Source organism: Microcaecilia unicolor, chromosome 9 (genome assembly GCF_901765095.1).
Source record: "Microcaecilia unicolor chromosome 9, aMicUni1.1, whole genome shotgun sequence".
Classification (NCBI taxonomy): domain Eukaryota; kingdom Metazoa; phylum Chordata; class Amphibia; order Gymnophiona; family Siphonopidae; genus Microcaecilia; species Microcaecilia unicolor.
The window spans coordinates 131644269-131666574 of NC_044039.1; the positions used below are offsets into that span (position 1 = coordinate 131644269).

Here is a 22306-nt window from a genome sequence, read left to right on the forward strand (position 1 = left end):
TGGCCTCGTCATATGTGGTATGCAGACTGGGTTTACAGGTTGACGAGCCCTTGCGGTTGCCTCTCAGACCCAGGCTTCTAGTTCAGGGTCCTATTCAGATGGAGTATCCCTCCCGTTATGGTCTTACTGCTTAGTTGCAGGCAAAGTTGAGGAAGAGAGGTTATTCTTCAGAGGTGATTGCTGCACTGCTTCAGGCGAAGAAGTGTTCAACCTTGGCGGCCTATGCCCGCATGTGGAGACTGAGTCATGGTGTTTGGATTGGGTGATTTTCTCCACTGTGTTCCTCCCTTCCTCAGATATTGGCCTTCCTGCAGGATGGCTTGGGGAAAGGCTTGGTTTACAATTCCTTGCGGGTACAGGTGGCAGCTTTGGCTTGTTACAGAGGCAGGCTGCTTGGTTCCTCTTTGGCATCGCATCTCGATGTTGTCTGTTTTTTGAAGGGAGTGTGTCGTCTTAAGCTGCACTGCATCCTCTACACCTGGAGTGGAATCTTAATCTGGTGCTTTTAGCTTTCAGAAGGCTCCTTTTGATTCGTTGCGTCTTGCTTCCCTGAAAAATCTGACCCTGAAATCTGTTTTTTCTGGTGGCTATGTCAGCATGCAGGGTTTCGGAGCTTCAAGCGGTGTCCTGTCGTTATCCATTTCTGTGTTTTTCCCTGGAAGGGGTCACACTTAGTACGGTTCCTTCATTTCTTCCTAAGGTGGTATTGGCCTTTCACCTTAATCAGCTGTTTCTTCCCACATTTCTGGAGGATTTATACCCAAGGGATTATCGTTCTTTGTGCCAGCTTGATGTTCGGCATCTGCCTCGGTGTTTGGCACGACCAGTGAACTTCGTCGTTTTGATAACCTGTTCGTCCTTCACTCTGGCCCTCGGAAGGGGGTGGATGCCTCTAAAGTGACTATTGCTCAGTGGGTGCAAGAAGTGATCTTCTCGGCATATCTTCTTGCAGGGAAGATCGCCTGAGTGTCTGTGGGTGTATTTGGCGCGGGCTTTGGCTACTTCTTGGGCGGAGATGCATTTGATTTCTTTGGATGACATTTGTAAGGTGGCGACGTGGTTATTACTCCATACCTTTTTCCAGACATTGTCATCTGGATGTCCTGGCTTAGGCAGATGTGGCCTTTGGTTTGTTGGTCCTTTCTACGAGATTGTCGGTTTCGTACCCCAGTTAGGATTGCTTTGGCACACCCACTAGTCTCTGGATTCATCTGCTGTTGTCGCTAAGGAACATAAAATCATGCCTTACCTGATAATTTTCTTTCTTTTAGGTGCAGCACATGAATCCAGAAACCCTTCCTTAGATTCAAGTTCTGGTGGTCTGTTGTTGCCGGTTGCTTTGTTGGTGCTTGCTCTACAATGAAGGTTTTGTTTGTTGTACTTGGTTGCTCTGAGAAAGGGGAATTTGTCTGTTCCTGTTTCCCTCTGCTTTGTTAGGAGAAATACTGAATTGCCAGGAGCTCTCCATCCCATGAGGCACTTCTGTTCAGTGTACTCTATCTCTACCTGCTGGTAGATGGTCACAACCCACTAGTCTCTGGATTAATCTGCTGCACCTAATGGAAAGAAGGCAAGATATAATTTTATGTTAATGGCAGGTGACAGGGTGCTTGAATATATATATGTGTGTATGTATATATATATATATATATATATATATATATATATATATATATATATATATATATATATATAATTTTTTTTGGGGGGTGGGGGCAGAGCTTATGGACTGTACTATTTTTCTCTTGTGGCCTTTTGTGTTGGGGTTGTGTGTTTTTTGTACTGTTTCTATTTTATGTATGTTTTTATGTATCCTGCCTTGGGCATTTCTGTAAAGGCAGGTAAGGTATTGAAGAAATGAAATGTCCTGTGGAACTATCTAGTCTGAGCACAAACAAGACCAACTGGTTTCAGTAAATATTTTTATTAAAGTAAAATTGAGTAAAACTGACAAGGAGGTCTCCTGACCTTTGCTCACAAGCTTTTCTCAAGCAGGGGCTGACAGTGTATCCAGTCTCTCCCCCCTCCTTTTTTTTTTTTTTTGGGGGGGGGGGGGGGGGGTTGCTTTAGCCTGGCTTGTCATTTATTCAAAGGTTGCTTCTCAGATCTATACCACTTTGAAGCACAGATTCAGCAGCCTTGGAGAAACTGCCAACCCCAGCCTGAAAAATTCTTCAGATCAATGTTCCATAACCTCCTGAACGGAGCTCTTCAAGGAAAAGCCTCAGCCCAATTTTACTAAGACAGCCTTACTTTTTCTTAATTTATTTTCGCTTTCCAGCATTACAATTATCAAGACAGAATTTTATAACCTGTTTAATGGGGTTCCTTTCAGATCTGCCTGCCTTCAAATGCTCTTTATACAAGTATACTCAGTTTATGCATTGTTGAATCCTTACAGACATTGTGAAAATCATCAAAAAAATGTTTAGTCTATAAAAGAGCCTAAAAAAGATTGTAAATATCATCATATGGTGTTAAATTCAGTACATACCCCAGGATGTGTAAGGAGAGACAAGTCTGAAGGACAGGTACCTTCAATACCCATGCAAAGTGTCCATGGAGCAAAGCCTGGATTATAATGTTTCCTAGGTCTAAAATCCATGCATATTTTTCTTGTGAATTAAAAACATTTATTTTTTTTGTATTGTATGCTCACTTAGCTTAGTTGAAATATCAGATAGCTAGACAATACTGTGGTGGTATGAAGCACTGTTAGAACGAATGTGTCATTTAATTGTCACAGGTGGTGATCCTCCAAAAATTATGGAGGGGATCCCTATGGCCTGTGGCAACCTCATCTGGATGCTGGTTAGAGGATTGCCTGGCCAGCACAATTTTTTTTCTCACCTTCCTGACCTCAGTCCCATGCCTACTCCTTTCTCCTCTTAGATATAGAGTAAGGGACTTAAAACCATAGCAACAGCAGTGCTGTGTACAGTAGCCAGTTTTTTAAATTCACTTTCAGGAAGTATAAAATAGGGGAAATTATAGTTTCCAGCAAAAAGTGAATGTTCTGCTATTTTAAGGTATATCAACCATGTGTAGAAGATGTCTGTATAAATATGTTGTATTTCTTACTAGTATATATATGTGTTTACCATACATTAAAAGATTTGAATAAAACATTGTGAAGAAACAGTGAATTTTCAGGCCTGTGAATTGAATAATTTCATGAAAATGTATTTCTTCTAATTGGCCAGCAGGTGGTGCTTGTTTACAGTTTTAGAGCAGCCGTAGAAAAGATTACTTTCTCTTTTCCTCTTTAAGCTTGTGGAAAGGCAATTTGCAATACCATTGGCCAGATATTTTCAAAGTTAGTGCCCTGGGTGCTGATTGGTCCTGGAGTTCAAATCTAGCCAGGAGGTACTGGATTTTTCTTTAGTCTCAGCCAGGGAGCAGAGAGATAAATATCTCTTTACTTGAGGCCCTGTGAGCAGCTATATTTCCTGAACTCCCCAGGTACTACTCAGATAGTAAACGGTTAGATAGTTTTATAATTGATCCATTTCAGTTACCTGTTTGCTAATTTCACCTTTTTCTGTTCACTGTTCAAGTTCTGTGATAATAAACCTTATTAGTTTATTGACTCTGCTGTCCTGGACTGACTAAGAATCCTGGTTTGTGTTTTTGCGTCTGAGGGTTCTTTCTAGGAACTGTGGGATCCCTGGAGTGTGGCCCCAGTATCCTAGAAATCACCGGGGGAATAACCTGAGAATGGGAGACTAGCCCAGAGGCAAGTAGGACCCAGTTTGGTGGGAGAAGGGTGCTATTATTATTATTATTACATTTGTACCCCGCACTTTCCCACTCAAAGCAGGTTCATAGAGCATGTGCCCAGGTGCAGGCGGGCCTGAGCAGTGCTGGGGACAGACACTTCAGGTGGCCGCAGGGCAACCCTAGGTGGGTGCTAGGCGTTTCATGACAGCCATCACGCAATGCTAGCAAATAAAGATGCTAGAGTTTTCTCAGTTTCTTTTATAGAATGGTTGTATTGGCAGGACATATGTAAATGAATTTTATTTCAATGTTGTGTGTGTGTCTCTGCAGATAAAGTCAAGCCAAAGTCCAAGAAAAAAGAAGAGGCCAGCTCTCTCTTCCAGAGGCAGCGAGTGAATTTTTTGCTTCAAGATCTTCGGCAAAACTTTGCCCCTAAATTTGTACAGGTAATTTCTCCGGTTTGTTTTAAACTTACTACTTAGTAGCTTCATTGTGTGCCTCCTAGTTCTAGTATTTCTGGAAAGAATAAACAAGCAATTCATGTCTACCTGTTCCACTCCACTATGCATTTTTTACACCTCTATCATATCTCCCCTCAGCCGTCTCTTCTCTAAGCTGAAGAGCCCTAGCCGCTTTAGCCTTTCCTCATAGAGAAGTTGTCCCATCCCCTTCATCATTTTCGTCACCCTTCTGTGTACCTTTTCTAATTCTGCTATATCTTTATTGAGATGTGATGACCAGAATTACACGCAGTATTCGAGGTGAGGATGCACCATGGAGCAATACAAAGGCATTATAATATTCTCATTTTTGTTTTCCATTCCTTTCCTAATAATTCCTGACATTCTACTTGCTTTCTTAGCTGCCACCGCCGCACACTGAGTAAAGGGTTTCAACGTATCATCAATGATGACACCTAAATCTTTTTTTTGGGCAGTGACTCCTAATGTGGAACCTTACATCATGTAGCTATAGTATGGGTTCCTCTTTGCCACATACATCACTTTGCACTTGCTCACATTAAACGTCATCTGCCATTTGGATGCCCAGTCTCCCAGTCTTGTAAGGTCATCTTGTAATTTTTCACAATCCTCTTGTGATTTAACAACTTTGAATAACTTTGTCATCAGTAAATTTAATTACCTCACTAGTTATTCCCATCTCTAAATCATTTATAAATATGTGGAAAAAAGCAAGTCCCAGCACAGACCCCTGGGGAACCCCACTAACTACTCTTCTCCATTGAGAATACTGATCATTTAACCTACTCTGTTTTCTATCTTTTAACTAGTTCTTAATCCACAATAGGACATTATCTTCTATCTCATAACTAATTTCCTGAGGAGTCTTTCATATTGTCAAATGCCTTTTGAAAATCCAGATACACAATATCAACCTGCTCACTTTTATCCACGTTTATTCACCCCTTCAAAGGAATATATAATAACTGATAAAAAACACCATGGACCTACCATTACAAACTAAACCTATCCATAAAGTGGCGGAAGAAGGACTCACACCGTACACAAGAATACGCAACCTACAGCACAAGAGGCCAAATAGACTCGAAAACATTCTGGCAACAAATATACAAGAGTGAATGGACAACACAAACGTACTCCATACACTAAGCTCTCTAACTAGGACAAAAGATGTAGAAGCATACTAGACGAAATAGCACCCCTACATACAAGTACATCACAAAGACATATTCCGATACCATGGTTCAACGACGAACTGAAAAAACTAAAAACACAAACCAGGAAACTCGAAAGAGCATGGAAAAAAAGAAAAGACGAACACACGCTCAATGCTTGGAAACAAATACAAAGAAAATACAAATACGCAATAAGACAGGCCAAAGGTCATATTACAGAACCAAAATAGGACCAGACTACAAAGACACGAAGAAACTATACCAACTCGTAAACAAACTAATAGACACCACCCTGGTCACCACAACCAATACAGACATCCCATCTGCAGACAAACTTGCTAAATATTTCAATGAAAAAATTGTAAATCTACGCAATATACTTCCTCTTGACAATACTGATATCGAAAACTTCATCAATGGTCTGGACCCAACCCCTGGAGAATACCCAGTGGACCGAATCTGGACAAACTTCGCCCCCCTCACCACCGAAACAGTTACCCATGCGATTAATACGTTCTCCAACACTCACTGCAAATTGGATACGTGCCCCAGCTACCTAATAAAATCCGCCCCCGCCCGCTTCATAGCAGACCTCACATTCCACCTAAACTACTTGCTCCAACAAGGTCTCTTCCCTAAGGAAAATGGTAACATCCTACTCACCCCAATTCCAAAAGACACCAAGAAAAAGACAAGTGAACTCACCAATTACCGCCCAGTAGCATCTATCCCACTGGCAGTCAAACTGATGGAAAGCATGGTAACCAAACAACTCGGTGATTACATAAACAAATTCTCAGTCTTACATGAATCACAATCAGGATTTTGCCCCTTCATAGCACTGAAACAGTACTCATTACTCTCCTGGCCAAATTCAAGCAGGAAATAGCAACAGGTAAAAGCACACTTCTCCTTCAATTCGACATGTCTAGTGCATTGGACATGGTAAATCATAACATACTACTAAGACTCCTAGATTACTTCGGTATTGGTGGAAACATACTTAGTTGGATCAAGGGTTTTCTAACCACTAGTACATACCAGTGAAATCAAATTCAAACATATCATCACTGTGAAAGCCGACTGCAGAGTACCTCAAGTATCACCAATCCTCTTCAACCTAATGATGACACCACTAGCCAAGTCCTATCCACCAAGGCCTCAACCCATTCATCTATGCAGATGACGTCACAATATACATACCTTACAAACATGACCTGACAGAAATCACCAACAAAATCAAGCTCAGTCTAAACATCATGGACTGATGAGCAAATGCATTTCAACTACAACTCAACACAGGTAAAACACACTGTCTCATCCTCTCATCCCGACACAATATGAACAAACCCACAAATATAAACACCCCAGACTTACACCCTCCCTATCTCAGACAGCCTGAAAATCCTCGGCGTTACTATCGACCGTAACCTTAAACGTGACAGCCAAATTAACTCCACAACTAAGAAAATGTTCCACTCAGTGTGGAAACTCAAATGCGTGAAACCATTCTTCCTGAGGGAAAACAATTCACAGCCTGATACAGTCAATGGTACTAAGCCATGCAGACTACTGCAATGGAATTTACTTGGGATGCAAAGAACAACTCATAAAGAAACTTCAGACTGCTCAAAACACAGCAGCCAGGCTTATATTTGGAAAAACGAGATTCGAAAGTGCCAAACCCCTCTGAGAAAAACTACACTGGCTACCAATCAAAGAACATATTGCTTTCAAAATCTGTACCCTGGTCCATAAAGCGAATGCTACATACCTGTAGAAGGTATTCTCTGAGGACAGCAGGCTGATTGTTCTCACTGATGGGTTGACGTCCTCGGCAGCCCCCTCCATCGGAAAAGTTTACTAGCAAAGGCCTTTGCTAGTCCTCGCGCGCCCATGCGCGGCCGTCTTCCCACCCGAAACCGGCTCGAGCCGGCCAGTCCAGTATGTAGCAAGACAATACACTTCAAGGGAAGACACAACTCCAAAGGGGAGGCGGGCGGGTTTGTGAGAACAATCAGCCTGCTGTCCTCGGAGAATACCTTCTACAGGTATGTAGCATTCGCTTTCTCTGAGGACAAGCAGGCTGCTTGTTCTCACTGATGGGGTATCCCTAGCCCCCAGGCTCACTCAAAACAACAACCATGGTCAATTGGGCCTCGCAACGGCGAGGACATAACTGAGATTGACCTAAAAAATTTACCAACTAACTGAGAGTGCAGCCTGGAACAGAACAAACAGGGCCCTCTGGGGGTGGAGTTGGATCCTAAAGCCCAAACAGGTTCTGAAGAACTGACTGCCCGAACCGACTGTCGCGTCGGTATCCTGCTGCAGGCAGTAATGAGATGTGAATGTGTGGACAGATGACCACGTCGCAGCTTTGCAAATTTCTTCAATGGAGGCTGACTTCAAGTGGGCTACCGACGCAGCCATGGCTCTAACATTATGAGCCGTGACATGACCCTCAAGAGCCAGCCCCGCCTGGGCGTAAGTGAAGGAAATGCAATCTGCTAGCCAATTGGATATGGTGCGTTTCCCTACAGCCACTCCCCTCCTATTGGGATCAAAAGAAACAAACAATTGGGCGGACTGTCTGTGGGGCTGTGTCCGCTCCAGATAGAAGGCCAATGCTCTCTTGCAGTCCAATGTGTGCAGCTGACGTTCAGCAGGGCAGGAATGAGGACGGGGAAAGAATGTTGGCAAGACAATTGACTGGTTCAGATGGAACTCCGACACGACCTTTGGCAAGAACTTAGGGTGAGTGCGGAGGACTACTCTGTTATGATGAAATTTGGTGTAAGGGGCCTGGGCTACCAGGGCCTGAAGCTCACTGACTCTACGAGCTGAAGTAACTGCCACCAAGAAAATGACCTTCCAGGTCAAGTACTTCAGATGGCAGGAATTCAGTGGCTCGAAAGGAGGTTTCATCAGCTGGGTGAGAACGACATTGAGATCCCATGACACAGTAGGAGGTTTGACAGGGGGCTTTGACAAAAGCAAACCTCTCATGAAGCGAACAACTAAAGGCTGTCCTGAGATCGGCTTACCTTCCACACGGTAATGATATGCACTGATTGCACTAAGGTGAACCCTTACAGAGTTGGTCTTGAGACCAGACTCAGACAAGTGCAGAAGGTATTCAAGCAGGGTCTGTGTAGGACAAGAGCGAGGATCTAGGGCCTTGCTGTCACACCAGACGGCAAACCTCCTCCAATGGAAGAAGTAACTCCTCTTAGTGGAATCTTTCCTGGAAGCAAGCAAGATGCGGGAGACACCCTCCGACAGACCCAAAGAGGCAAAGTCTACGCCCTCAACATCCAGGCCGTGAGAGCCAGAGACTGGAGGTTGGGATGCAGAAGCGCCCCCTCGTCCTGTGTGATGAGGGTCGGAAAACACTCCAATCTCCACGGTTTCTTCGGAGGATAACTCCAGAAGAAGGGGGAACCAGATCTGACGCGGCCAAAAGGAGCAATCAGGATCATGGTGCCTCGGTCTTGCTTGAGTTTCAACAAAGTCTTCCCCACCAGAGGAATGGGAGGATAAGCATACAGCAGACCCTCCCCCAATCCAGGAGGAAGGCATCCGATGCCAGTCTGCCGTGGGCCTGAAGCCTGGAACAGAACTGAGGGACTTTGTGGTTCACTCGAGATGCGAAGAGATCCACCAGGGGGGTGCCCCACGCCTGGAAGATCTGTCGTACCACACGGGAATTGAAGCGACCACTCGTGAGGTTGCATAATCCTGCTCAACCTGTCGGCCAGACTGTTGTTTACGCCTGCCAGATATGTGGCTTGGAGCACCATGCCTTGACGGCGAGCCCAGAGCCACATGCTGACGGCTTCCTGACACAGGGGGCGAGATCCGGTGCCCCCCTGCTTGTTGACATAGTACATGGCAACCTGGTTGTCTGTCTGAATTTGGATAATTTGGTGGGACAGCCGATCTCTGAAAGCCTTCAGAGCGTTCCAGATCGCTTGCAACTCCAGAAGATTGATCTGTAGATCGCGTTCGTGGAGGGACCAACTTCCTTGGGTGTGAAGCCCATCGACATGAGCTCCCCATCCCAGGAGAGACGCATCCGTGGTCAGCACTTTTTGTGGCTGAGGAATTTGGAAGGAACGTCCCAGAGTCAAATTGGACCAAATCGTCCACAAATACAGGGATTCGAGAAAACTCGTGGACAGGTGGATCACGTCCTCTAGACCCCCAGCGGCCTGATACCACTGGGAGGCTAGGGTCCATTGAGCAGATCTCATGTGAAGGCGGGCCATGGGAGTCACATGAACTGTGGAGGCCATGTGGCCCAGCAATCTCAACATCTGCCGAGCTGTGATCTGCTGGGACGCTCGCACCCCGCGAGGACGAGGGACAACAAGTTGTTGGCTCTCGCCTCTGGGAGATAGGCGCGAGCCGTCCGAGAATCCAGCAGGGCTCCTATGAATTCGAGTTTCTGCACTGGGAGAAGATGGGACTTTGGGTAATTTATCACAAACCCCAGTAGCTCCAGGAGGCGAATAGTCATCTGCATGGACTGCAGGGCTCCTGCCTCGGATGTGTTCTTCACCAGCCAATCGTCGAGATATGGGAACACGTGCACCCCCAGCCTGCGGAGTGCCGCTGCTACCACAGCTAGGCACTTTGTGAACACCCTGGGCGCAGAGGCGAGCCCAAAGGGTAGCACACAGTACTGGAAGTGGCGTGTGCCCAACTGAAATCGCAGATACTGTCTGTGAGCTGGCAGTATCGGGATGTGTGTGTAGGCATCCTTCAAGTCCAGAGAGCATAGCCAATCGTTTTGCTGAATCATGGGGAGAAGGGTGCCCAGGGAAAGCATCCTGAACTTTTCTTTTACGAGATATTGTTCAGGGCCCTTAGGTCTAGGATGGGACGCATCCCCCCTGTTTCTTTTCCACAAGGAAGTACCTGGAATAGAATCCCAGCCCTTCTTGCCCGGATGGCACGGGCTCGACCGCATTGGCGCTGAGAAGGGCGGAGAGTTCCTCTGCAAGTACCTGCTTGTGTTGGAAGCTGTAAGACTGAGCTCCCGGTGGACAATTTGGAGGTTTTGAGGCCAAATTGAGGGTGTATCCTTGCCGGACTATTTGCAGAACCCACTGATCGGAGGTTATGAGAGGCCACCTTTGGTGAAAAGCTTTCAACCTCCCCCCGACCGGTAGGTCGCCTGGCACTGACACTTGGATGTCGGCTATGCTCTGCTGGAGCCAGTCAAAAGCTCGCCCCTTGCTTTTGCTGGGGAGCCGCGGGGCCTTGCTGAGGCGCACGCTGCTGACGAGAGCGAGCGCGCTGGGGCTTAGCCTGGGCCGCAGGCTGTCGGGAAGGAGGATTGTACCTACGCTTACCAGAAGCATAGGGACCAGTCTTCCTTCCCCCGAAAAATCTTCTACCTGTAGAGGTAGAGGCTGAAGGCTGCCGGCGAGAGAACTTGTCGAATGCGGTGTCCCGCTGGTGGAGAGACTCTACCACCTGCTCGACTTTTTCTCCAAAAATGTTGTCCGCACGGCAAGGCGAGTCCGCAATCCGCTGCTGGAGTCTATTCTCCAGGTCGGCGGCACGCAGCCATGAGAGCCTGCGCATCACCACACCTTGAGCAGCGGCCCTGGACGCAACATCAAAAGGTGTCATAAACTCCTCTGGCCAGGAATTTTCTGCACGCCTTCAGCTGCCTGACCACCTCCTGAAAAGGTTTGGCTTGCTCAGGGGGAAGAGCATCAACCAACGCCCGCCAACTGCCGCACATTGTTCCGCAGTGTGTATGCTCGTGTAGAGCTGGTAAGACTGGATTTTGGCCACGAGCATAGAAGAATGGTAGGCCTTCCTCCCAAAGGAGTCTAAGGTTCTAGGGTCTTTGCCCGGGGGGCGCCGAAGCATGCTCCCTAGAACTCTTAGCCTTCTTTAGGGCCAAATCCACAACTCCAGAGTCATGAGGCAACTGAGTGTGCATCAGCTCTGGGTCCCCATGGATCCGGTACTGGGACTCGATCTTCTTGGGGATGTGGGGGTTACTTAATGGCTTGGTCCAGTTCGCAAGCAATGTCTTTTTCAGGACATGGTGCAAGGGAACAGTGGACGCTTCCTTAGGTGGAGAAGGATAGTCCAGGAGCTCAAACATTTCAGCCTGGGCTCGTCCTCCACAACCACCGGAAGGGGATGGCCGTAGACATCTCCCGGACAAAGGAAGCGAAAGACAGACTCTCAGGAGGAGAAAGCTGTCTTTCCGGAGAGGGAGTGGGATCAGAAGGAAGACCCTCAGACTCCTCGTCAGAGAAATATCTGGGGTCCTCTTCTTCCTCCCACGAGGCCTCACCCTCGGTGTCAGACACAAGTTCACGAACCTGTGTCTGCAACCTCGCCCTGCTCGACTCGGTGGGAACCCCGTCCACGGTGGGGGCGTCGAGAGGTAGACTCCCTCGCCCGCATCGGCGAAGCTCCCTCCGCCGACGTAGTCGGGGAGCCTTCCTGGGAGGTGGCCGCGGTCGGCACCGCACGCGGTACCGACGTCGGGGACCTCAACCTGGGCGATGGGCCAGCCGCGCCACGCTCGACGGTACCGAGGCGCAAGCACCGCCGGTACCGGAGGGGTAGGGCGCAACAGCTCTCCATAATCTCTGGGAGACGGCCCGGAGGACTCTCGTTAGATGCGGCTGCAGAGAAAGGCTGAGGAGGCCGATGCAGGCGTCGACGTCAGAACCTGTTCCGGGCGAGGAGGCTGTTCCGGGCTGTCCAGAGTGGAGCGCATCGACACCTCCTAACAGAGGGTGAGCGGTCCTCTCGGTGCCGATGCCTGCTGGGTGCCGAATCCCTTGGCGACCCAGAGCTCCGGTGCCGACATGGGGAGGAGACCGGTGTCGATGCTTCTTCGACTTCTTCCGAAGCATGTCACCGGAGCTCCCCGGCACCGACGAGGAGGATGTAGAATCCATCCCGTCACTTCCTCGGTGGCCGAGACCGAAGAAGGTCGATCCCGGGGGGGGCTGTACAGCAGGAGCCCTCAGGGTAGGAGGAGACCCCACACGAAGGCTCACCGCCACCAGCAGGGGAATGGACAGCCTCACCTGCACTCCTGACGATGCACCTCCGTCCGACGACATCAGCAGAACGAAGTCTCGGTACCACCGACGTCGATACAGTCGCCCGATGCCTCGCGCCGAGCGAGGTACGATGCCTCGATGCAGTCGATGGAGCGGCAGCCAAGGAGATGGTCCGGACGCTGACGACGTCGATGCACTCGATGCCTCCGGTGCCGATGCCGACGAAGAGCCCGAGAACAAAACGTTCCACTGGGCCCATCTCGCTACCTGAGTCCGCCTTGTAACAGGAACACAGACTGCAGTTCTGAGGCGGTGCTGGGCCCCTAGACACTGAAGACACGCCAGAGTGCCTATCAGTGAGCGAGATTACCCGGGCGCACTGGGTGCACTTCTTGAAGCCGCTGGAAGGCTTCGATGTCATGGGCGGACAAATCACGCCGGTGAAATCAAAAGCGAAATGGCGAAAAATGAAGCACCAAAATTTAGAGGGAGAAAATCCTCGACCAGAGGCCAAAGAGGCCTACCCCGACAACGAAAGAAAACTTACGGGGCAAAAACTTGAGAAATACGGGAAGGGCAGAAACCCCAAAAGGGTCTTCCGGAACACTTCCGGAGCGCTTCCCGAACTTTTTTTTAATGAAAATAGGACAAAAACACATCGAAAAGGACGCGCGAGGTCGACTCTCTGGGGCACGAACGGCGTAACACGACCGTACCGAGTGCGGACGAAAGAAGACTGGCCGGCTCGAGCCGTGTTTCTGGGCGGGAAGCTGGTCCCGCGCATGCGCGGTGCGCATGGGCGCGTGAGGACTAGCAAAGGCCTTTGCTAGTAAACTTTTCCGATGGAGGGGGCTGCCGAGGACGTCAACCCATCAGTGAGAACAAGCAGCCTGCTTGTCCTCGGAGAAATTATCTACGGCGAAGCCCCGGGATACGTGACAGACCTCATAGACCTACCAATAAGAAATACATTCGGAACCACACGAACATACCTAAATCTCCACTACCCAAGCTGCAAAGATATAGATGGGTAAGAGAGTTAGATAATAAGGTGACTAATTTAAAGAAAGATGTACATGAGGTCAGAGAAATGGTTAAATATCTCAGGATAGGAACTGATAAACGTGTCCTACTGCTTTATGTACAGCCCATGTCACTCCTTCTGTGTGTGAATGAGACTAACAAGTTAGTTACTTCTTCCATTAAAGGCCTGGTTGAAGAGCCAAGCTTTCACCTGCTTCCTGAAGTAGAGATAGTTGGTGATTAAGCGGAGCCTTTCAGGGAGTGCATTCCAGAGTGTGAGGGCTACGCCGGAGAAAGCTTACTTGTGGGTATCACATTGTGTAATGTCTTTTGGAGAGGGTGTGGTTAGGAATACCCCTTGGGAGGAGTTTAGTGTCCTTGGAGGTGTGTAGAGGGATATCCTGTTCTTCAAGTACTGGGGGCCATTTCTTTAAGGGCCTTGAAGATCCAGTGCGGTTTTTCTAGCAAAAAAAGGTGCCAGTACTCAAATGCTAGGCCATCCTTCAGGGGTGGGGTGATCACTGAGGGACTCATCCCACAATAATAGCCAGGCCCCCTGCAACCAGTCACAGAATCTATGACAAGGCAGAATTGGTGTGTAGAGCCAGAGCTCTTTCATTAAAGCTTGGGGGTCCATGGATCAATTTTAGCAGACAATGGAAAAGGTGCGGGTACTCAGTACCCCCTCAAAAAAGATCAGACATAGAGTTTTAAATTTAGCCCTGTATTATAATGGTAGCCAATGAAGTTTGCACAGTGCTGTTCAGCAGGGTTTAACTACTGTTCATTTATCCTAAGTTAGTCTGACTGAAGGCCTCTGGTAATTTTACAGTTGTTCCTTGAAGGTGATGTGCAGGATCAGAACTGTAATACTTTCGAGAGGGCTTCAGTCAGGCTGACTTAGGTTAGCTGAATGGTGGCTAGGCTGTGCTGGATGGCACTGTGCAATGCTGACAGTAAAGACTATAGAAAACTAAGGGTTAAGCACTTAATAAAAAGGAGAAAAACTGAATGCCAGTAGATGGCATTGCAAAACAAGAAAAATTGATTTTTAGGAGGGAAAAGGGTAGTCCAAAAGTTAGAATGAATTTGTCTGATTAAGACGACTTCTACTTAGAAAGAAGCAGTGCCTGTGAGGCCAGTGTTATAAGAACATGTTGAAATGAGTTGCTTAAGTAGATTGTTATAAAGTAATGATATGTAAAATGTACAATAGTTTAAAATGGCACTAAATCCAAATGTAAATTAATGAAGTACATTAAGTTTGAACTCGGTGGTTATAGGTGGAAGTTTAACCCTTTAATGTCCAATGTTCCCGTAATAAGCCATATGGGAACAGATTGATGGGAACATTGGACACTGAATGATCTGGGACCTCTGAGGTACAGAGACTGCGCCCCACCTGTGAAACTAGAGAACCTCACACACACCTCCAAGCTAGCACCCAACTACCTAACACCCAACCATGAACCAACATCCCTAGGGATCGGTAGGTAGGCTGGGGGTGTGAGTAGAGGGGATAAGTAAGTGAGGGTGTGGAGTGTAGTGGGTGGGGGGAAGATATAGGTTCGGGTTCCACACTCAGAGCCACTTAGATGTGTAGTTCCTTAAATTGGGGCCTTGGATCAGGAAATACTAGCGCTGGGGTTTACTAAGCCGCTAGTGCAGCAGGCTGTGCACTAGTGCTGACACAGCCCATTCATTTTGAATGGGCTGTGTTGGCAATGTCGCGTGGAAACCCTAGGTGCGTGCATCTTTGATATCTGATCCCTTTGGTGTTTTTTTTTTTTAATTTTCTGATTGACTTCTCATTGAAGTTGACGAAGTTAAAGTAATTTCAGTTGTAAACAGGAAGAGTAAGAAGTTCACTAATTTTAACACACTTTTCTGAATTGGAAGTAATTTCGTTATGTGGCTGAATAGCATGCCATTAGCTCACACCTTTTTTTGTCCTGTTTATCATGCATGTTTTGCACCCTAAAAACCTTTAATACATTGAAAGGAATCTTAGTATAACAAATCAGCACTAAACTGGAAGAAATAAGCTGAGCCAAAGGTTAGTGCCTCTTATTACAGACTGTGATCTCTTGCTCTTTTTATAGTGGCAGTGTGGAAAGACTCACATGGCTTGCTGTTTCTCATCTTTTAAATTCTTTTTCCCCGTCTTTTTTCCTTTTTCTGTTTTGCTTCCTTGCAACCTCCTGTTTCACAGTTACCAGCTGACTCATTTGGATAAAATTACATACAATTTTCCTAGCTGAATAGTATGAAACATTTTGTACAGAAATTCCTTTTTTAATAATTTACGAGGCATACGGGTACTTTGACACTGCCTTGGATGAATCTCTTCATAAAGGTTGTTAACAAATCCCAATAAATAAGTATATGTGTTTTAGATTAAATGTCACATAAACTCCATTAGTGTGAGCCAGCTGGTGCTCACTAGCCAATTCTTTGAATAATCCATCATTTAATTTCACTTCTGTGGAGATTTCTATACTGAAGCTTGGCTTTTCATTCTTTGTGCTGAAGATATGTGTACTAAGATACAGGGCAATATATTGGAGCTTCTGATTTTATATTTTGACCATAAACACAGATAAAAACACCTTAGTGCAAAAAATAAGTCCCCCCACCCCCCCCCAAAAAAAAAAAAAAAAAAAGAAATACTCGTCCTGTGGTGGTCAGTGTGTCTTTAAATGCTAGCCACCTTAAGAAAATAAGAGTAGCCATACTGGGTCAGACCAATGGTCCATCTAGCCCAGTATCCTGTTTTCCAAACAGTGGCCAAGCCAGGTCACAAGTACCTGGCAGAAACCCATGGGCTAAAAATCCAGAAGATCATGGCGGTGGCAGCAGCAGCCATTGCGCTGAATATGCAGATAGTGTGATGACTGCCTGGATAGTAGCAAGTCAAACGCTATCCAGATAGACTTAGGACAGCCATTTTGCTATCCTAAATTATCTGGCTAGTTATCCAGTTAAGAACGCTGAAAAGTGCCACTACCCAGATACTTTCAGCGGCCATAATCGAAAGAGAAGGATGCCCATCTTTCGACACAATTGGGAGATGGACGTCCTTCTCTCAGGGTCGCCCAAATAGGCATAATCAAAGCTGATTTGGGCGTCCTCAACTGCTTTCCGTCGCGGGGACAACCAATGTTCACGGGGCCGTGTCGGCAGTGTACAGAAGGCGGGACGGGGGCGTGGTTAAGAGATGGGCGTCCTTGGCCGATAATGGGAAAAAGAAGGGCATCCCTGACTAGCATTTGGCCGACTTTACTTGGTCCAGTTTTTTTCACGACCAAGCCTCGAAAAGGTGCCCGAACTGACCAGATGACCTCCCGTTACTCCCCCTGTGGTCACCAACCCCCTCCCACCCTAAAAAAAAATTACAAAACATTTTTTTCCAGCCTTTATGCCAGCCTCAAATGTCATACCCAGCTCCATCACAGCAGTATGAAGGTCCCTGGAGCAGTTTTTAGTGGGTGCAGTGCACTTCAGGCAGGCGGACCCAGGCCTATCCCCCCCCTACCTGTTACACTTGTGGTAGTAAATGTGAGCCCTCCAAAACCCACCCGAAACCCACTGTACCCACATATAGGTGCCCCCCTTCACCCCTTAGGGCTATGGTAGTGGTGTACAGTTGTGGGGAGTTTTATTTTGGGGGGGGGGGGGTGGGAGGCTCAGCAACCCAAGGTAAGGGAGCTATGCACCTGGGAGCAATTTGTGAAGCCACTTCTGTGCCCCTAGGGGTCTGGTTGTGTTCTGGCATGTCAGGGGGACCAGTGCACTACAAATGCTGGCTCCTCCCACGACCCAATCCAGAAGGCTTGCATTTAGTCGTTTTTGAGATGGGCGTCCTCGGTTTCCACTATCGGCGAAACCGAGGTCGACCATCTCAACATTTAGGTTGACCTAAATGTTGAATTTGGGTGTCCCCCTACCATATTATCGAAACGAAAGATGGACAGCCGTTCTTGTTTCGATAGTATGGGATGCCCTGCCCCTTCGCGGGGACGTCTTCAGAGATGGGCGTCCCTGTTCGAAAATGCCCCTCTTGTGTCTCCACCCCTGCTCTGCAAATCATTGATGAGCACAGATTTTTGTGTATCCTCAAATAACTAAAATAAACAGCTAAATTTATCATTTATAACATCTAACAGAAGTCGTTATCCGAATGTGCAGTAGATTTTTAGCCATTTCCTTTGCTAACCTTGACATCCTACCTTACTGCCTTAATGTTGCTCAGTTCTGTTTTCCAAGTTGTTTGAGCCCAATTATCATTATTAGAATTTGCCTACCTTTCTGAGAGAAGCTCATCCAAGGCAGTGTATAGCATATAAAAATAACATTAAGTTGGCAGTGTAAAAACACAAGTGGCTTAGCATATAATTAGGTCTTACAATAACCCTTAGTAAGAATGGATCTTATAGTGGGATATATACAATGACCAATAATGTGACTATGGATGGCTGAGTTGGCCAGAGGCCGGCTACCTGACAAATCTTAGTAATTCAAACTCTGGTCATGGGCGCAATAGGCAAGTGTGGAACTGGTGAACGTAGGGTTAATTTATTTTAAATTGAAAAACAGTAGAAAATGTTGTTAATTTATATGACTAACTTGTTCTTTCAGCCTTCACCCTTAACCTCAGGATTGTCCAGACACTACAGGCAATAGCTAAAAGATAAGCTGATTGTTGAGGAATGTTTCTTACCCTTTCTCAGGCACCAAAGCAATTTATTTATGGTCCTGGGATTGGCCATCTGTATTTTATCTAACCCCTATCTTTGTATTTTGTTATCCCTGAATAGAAAGCGAATGCTACATACCTGTAGAAGGTATTCTCCGAGGACAGCAGGCTGATTGTTCTCACTGATGGGTGACGTCCACGGCAGCCCCTCCAATCGGAATCTTCACTAGCAAAGTCCTTTGCTAGCCCTCGCGCGCCCGCGCGCACCGCGCATGCGCGGCCGTCTTCCCGCCCGAAACCAGCTCGAGCCGGCCAGTCTCATATGTAGCAAAAGAGATACAAGGGAAGACTCAACTCCAAAGGGGAGGCGGGCGGGTTTGTGAGAACAATCAGCCTGCTGTCCTCGGAGAATACCTTCTACAGGTATGTAGCATTCGCTTTCTCCGAGGACAAGCAGGCTGCTTGTTCTCACTGATGGGTATCCCTAGCCCCCAGGCTCACTCAAAACAACAACCATGGTCAATTGGGCCTCGCAACGGCGAGGACATAACTGAGATTGACCTAAAAATTTACCAACTAACTGAGAGTGCAGCCTGGAACAGAACAAACAGGGCCCTCGGGGGGTGGAGTTGGATCCTAAAGCCCAAACAGGTTCTGAAGAACTGACTGCCTGAACCGACTGTCGCGTCGGGTATCCTGCTGCAGGCAGTAATGAGATGTGAATGTGTGGGACAGATGACCACGTCGCAGCTTTGCAATTTCTTCAATGGAGGCTGACTTCAAGTGGGCTACCGACGCAGCCATGGCTCTAACATTATGAGCCGTGACATGACCCTCAAGAGCCAGCCCCGCCTGGGCGTAAGTGAAGGAAATGCAATCTGCTAGCCAATTGGATATGGTGCGTTTCCCTACAGCCACTCCCCTCCTATTGGGATCAAAAGAAACAAACAATTGGGCGGACTGTCTGTGGGGCTGTGTCCGCTCAAGATAGAAGGCCAATGCTCTCTTGCAGTCCAATGTGTGCAGCTGACGTTCAGCAGGGCAGGAATGAGGACGGGGAAAGAATGTTGGCAAGACAATTGACTGGTTCAGATGGAACTCCGACACGACCTTTGGCAAGAACTTAGGGTGAGTGCGGAGGACTACTCTGTTATGATGAAATTTGGTGTAAGGGGCCTGGGCTACCAGGGCCTGAAGCTCACTGACTCTACGAGCTGAAGTAACTGCCACCAAGAAAATGACCTTCCAGGTCAAGTACTTCAGATGGCAGGAATTCAGTGGCTCAAAGGAGGTTTCATCAGCTGGGTGAGAACGACATTGAGATCCCATGACACTGTAGGAGGCTTGACAGGGGGCTTTGACAAAAGCAAACCTCTCATGAAGCGAACAACTAAAGGCTGTCCTGAGATCGGCTTACCTTCCACACGGTAATGGTATGCACTGATTGCACTAAGGTGAACTCTTACAGAGTTGGTCTTGAGACCAGACTCAGACAAGTGCAGAAGGTATTCAAGCAGGGTCTGTGTAGGACAAGAGCGAGGATCTAGGGCCTTGCTGTCACACCAGACGGCAAACCTCCTCCATAGAAAGAAGTAACTCCTCTTAGGGAATCTTCCTGGAAGCAAGCAAGATGCGGGAGACACCCTCTGACAGACCCAAAGAGGGAAAGTCTACGCTCTCAACATCCAGGCCGTGAGAGCCAGGGACCGGAGGCTGGGATGCAGAAGAGTCCCTTCGTCCTGCGTGATGAGGGTCGGAAAACACTCCAATCTCCACGGTTCTTCGGAGGATAACTCCAGAAGAAGAGGGAACCAGATCTGACGCGGCCAAAAGGAGCAATCAGAATCATGGTGCCTCGGTCTTGCTTGAGTTTCAACAAAGTCTTCCCCACCAGAGGAATGGGAGGATAAGCATACAGCAGGCCCTCCCCCCAATCCAGGAGGGAAGGCATCCGATGCCAGTCTGCCGGGGGCCTGAAGCCTGGAACAGAACTGAGGGACTTTGTGGTTTGCTCGAGATGCGAAGAGATCCACCAAAGGGGTGCCCCACGCTTGGAAGATCTGGCGCACCACTCGGGAGTTGAGCGACCACTCGTGAGGTTGCATAATCCTGCTCAGTCTGTCGGCCAGACTGTTGTTTACGCCTGCCAGATATGTGGCTTGGAGCACCATGCCTTGACGGCGAGCCCAGAGCCACATGCTGACGGCCTTCCTGACACAGGGGGCGAGATCCGGTGCCCCCTGCTTGTTGACATAGTACATGGCAACCTGGTTGTCTGTCTGAATTTGGATAATTTGGTGGGACAGCCGATCTCTGAAAGCCTTCAGAGCGTTCCAGATCGCTCGCAACTCCAGAAGATTGATCTGTAGATCGCGTTCCTGGAGGGACCAGCTTCCTTGGGTGTGAAGCCCATCGACATGAGCTCCCCATCCCAGGAGAGACGCATCCGTGGTCAGCACTTTTTGTGGCTGAGGAATTTGGAAAGGACGTCCCAGAGTCAAATTGGACCAAATCGTCCACCAATACAGGGATTCGAGAAAACTCCTGGACAGGTGGATCACGTCTTCTAGATCCCCAGCAGCCTGAAACCACTGGGAAGCTAGGGTCCATTGAGCAGATCTATGTGAAGGCGGGCCATGGAGTCACATGAACTGTGGAGGCCATGTGGCCCAGCAATCTCAACATCTGCCGAGCCGTGATCTGCTGGGACGCTCGCACCCGCGAGACGAGGGACAACAAGTTGTTGGCTCTCGCCTCTGGGAGATAGGCGCGAGCCGTCCGAGAATCCAGCAGAGCTCCTATGAATTCGAGTCTCTGCGCCGGGAGAAGGTGGGACTTTGGGTAATTTATCACAAACCCCAGCAGCTCCAGGAGGCAAATAGTCATCTGCATGGACTGCAGGGCTCCTGCCTCGGACGTGTTCTTCACCAGCCAATCGTCGAGATATGGGAACACGTGCACCCCCAGCCTGCGAAGTGCTGCTGCTACTACAGCCAAGCACTTTGTGAACACCCTGGGCGCAGAGGCGAGCCCAAAGGGTAGCACACAGTACTGGAAGTGACGTGTGCCCAGCTGAAATCGCAGATACTGTCTGTGAGCTGGCAGTATCGGGATGTGTGTGTAGGCATCCTTCAAGTCCAGAGAGCATAGCCAATCGTTTTCCTGAATCATGGGAAGTAGGGTGCCCAGGGAAAGCATCCTGAACTTTTCTTTGGCCAGATATTTGTTCAGGGCCCTTAGGTCTAGGATGGGACGCATCCCCCCTGTTTTCTTTTCCACAAGGAAGTACCTGGAATAGAATCCCAGCCCTTCTTGCCCGGATGGCACGGGCTCGACCGCATTGGCGCTGAGAAGGGCGGAGAGTTCCTCTGCAAGTACCTGCTTGTGCTGGAAGCTGTAAGACTGAGCTCCCGGTGGACAATTTGGAGGTTTTGAGGCCAAATTGAGGGTGTATCCTTGCCGGACTATTTGGAGAACCCACTGATCGGAGGTTATGAGAGGCCACCTTGTATGTCGGCTATGCTCTGCTGGAGCCAGTCAAAAGCTCGCCCCTTGCTTTTGCTGGGGAGCCGCGGGGCCTTGCTGAGGCACACGCTGCTGACGAGAGCGAGCGCGCTGGGGCTTAGCCTGTAGAGGTAGATGCTGAAGGCTGCCGGCGGGAGAACTTGTCGAATGCGGTATCCCGCTGGTGGAGATGCTCTACCACCTGTTCGACCTTCTCTCCAAAAATATTGTCCGCACGGGAAGGCGAGTCTGCAATCCGCTGCTGGAGTCTATTCTCCAGGTCGGAGGCACGCAGCCATGAGAGCCTGCGCATCACCACACCTTGAGCAGCAGCCCTGGACGTAACATCAAAGGTGTCATACACCCCTCTGGCCAGGAATTTTCTGCACGCCTTCAGCTGCCTGACCACCTCCTGAAAAGGCTTGGCTTGCTCAGGGGGGAGCGCATCAACCAAGCCCGCCAACTGCCGCACATTGTTCCGCCATGTGTATGCTCGTGTAGAGCTGGTAAGACTGGATTTTGGCCACGAGCATAGAGGAATGGTAGGCCTTCCTCCCAAAGGAGTCTAAGGTTCTAGAGTCTTTGCCCGGGGGCGCCGAAGCATGCTCCCTAGAACTCTTAGCCTTCTTTAGGGCCAGATCCACAACTCCAGAGTCG

At 48.3% G+C, this 22306-nt stretch overlaps 1 protein-coding gene across 1 annotated transcript in view; it reads left to right on the forward strand.

The window, feature by feature from the left end:
• Positions 1-22306, forward strand: part of MED6 (mediator complex subunit 6) — a 104209-nt gene that overhangs the window by 72251 nt on the left and 9652 nt on the right. The window contains 1 exon segment of the mRNA XM_030214926.1: positions 4051-4166. Within this exon segment, the coding sequence (XP_030070786.1) occupies positions 4051-4166 (116 nt within the window).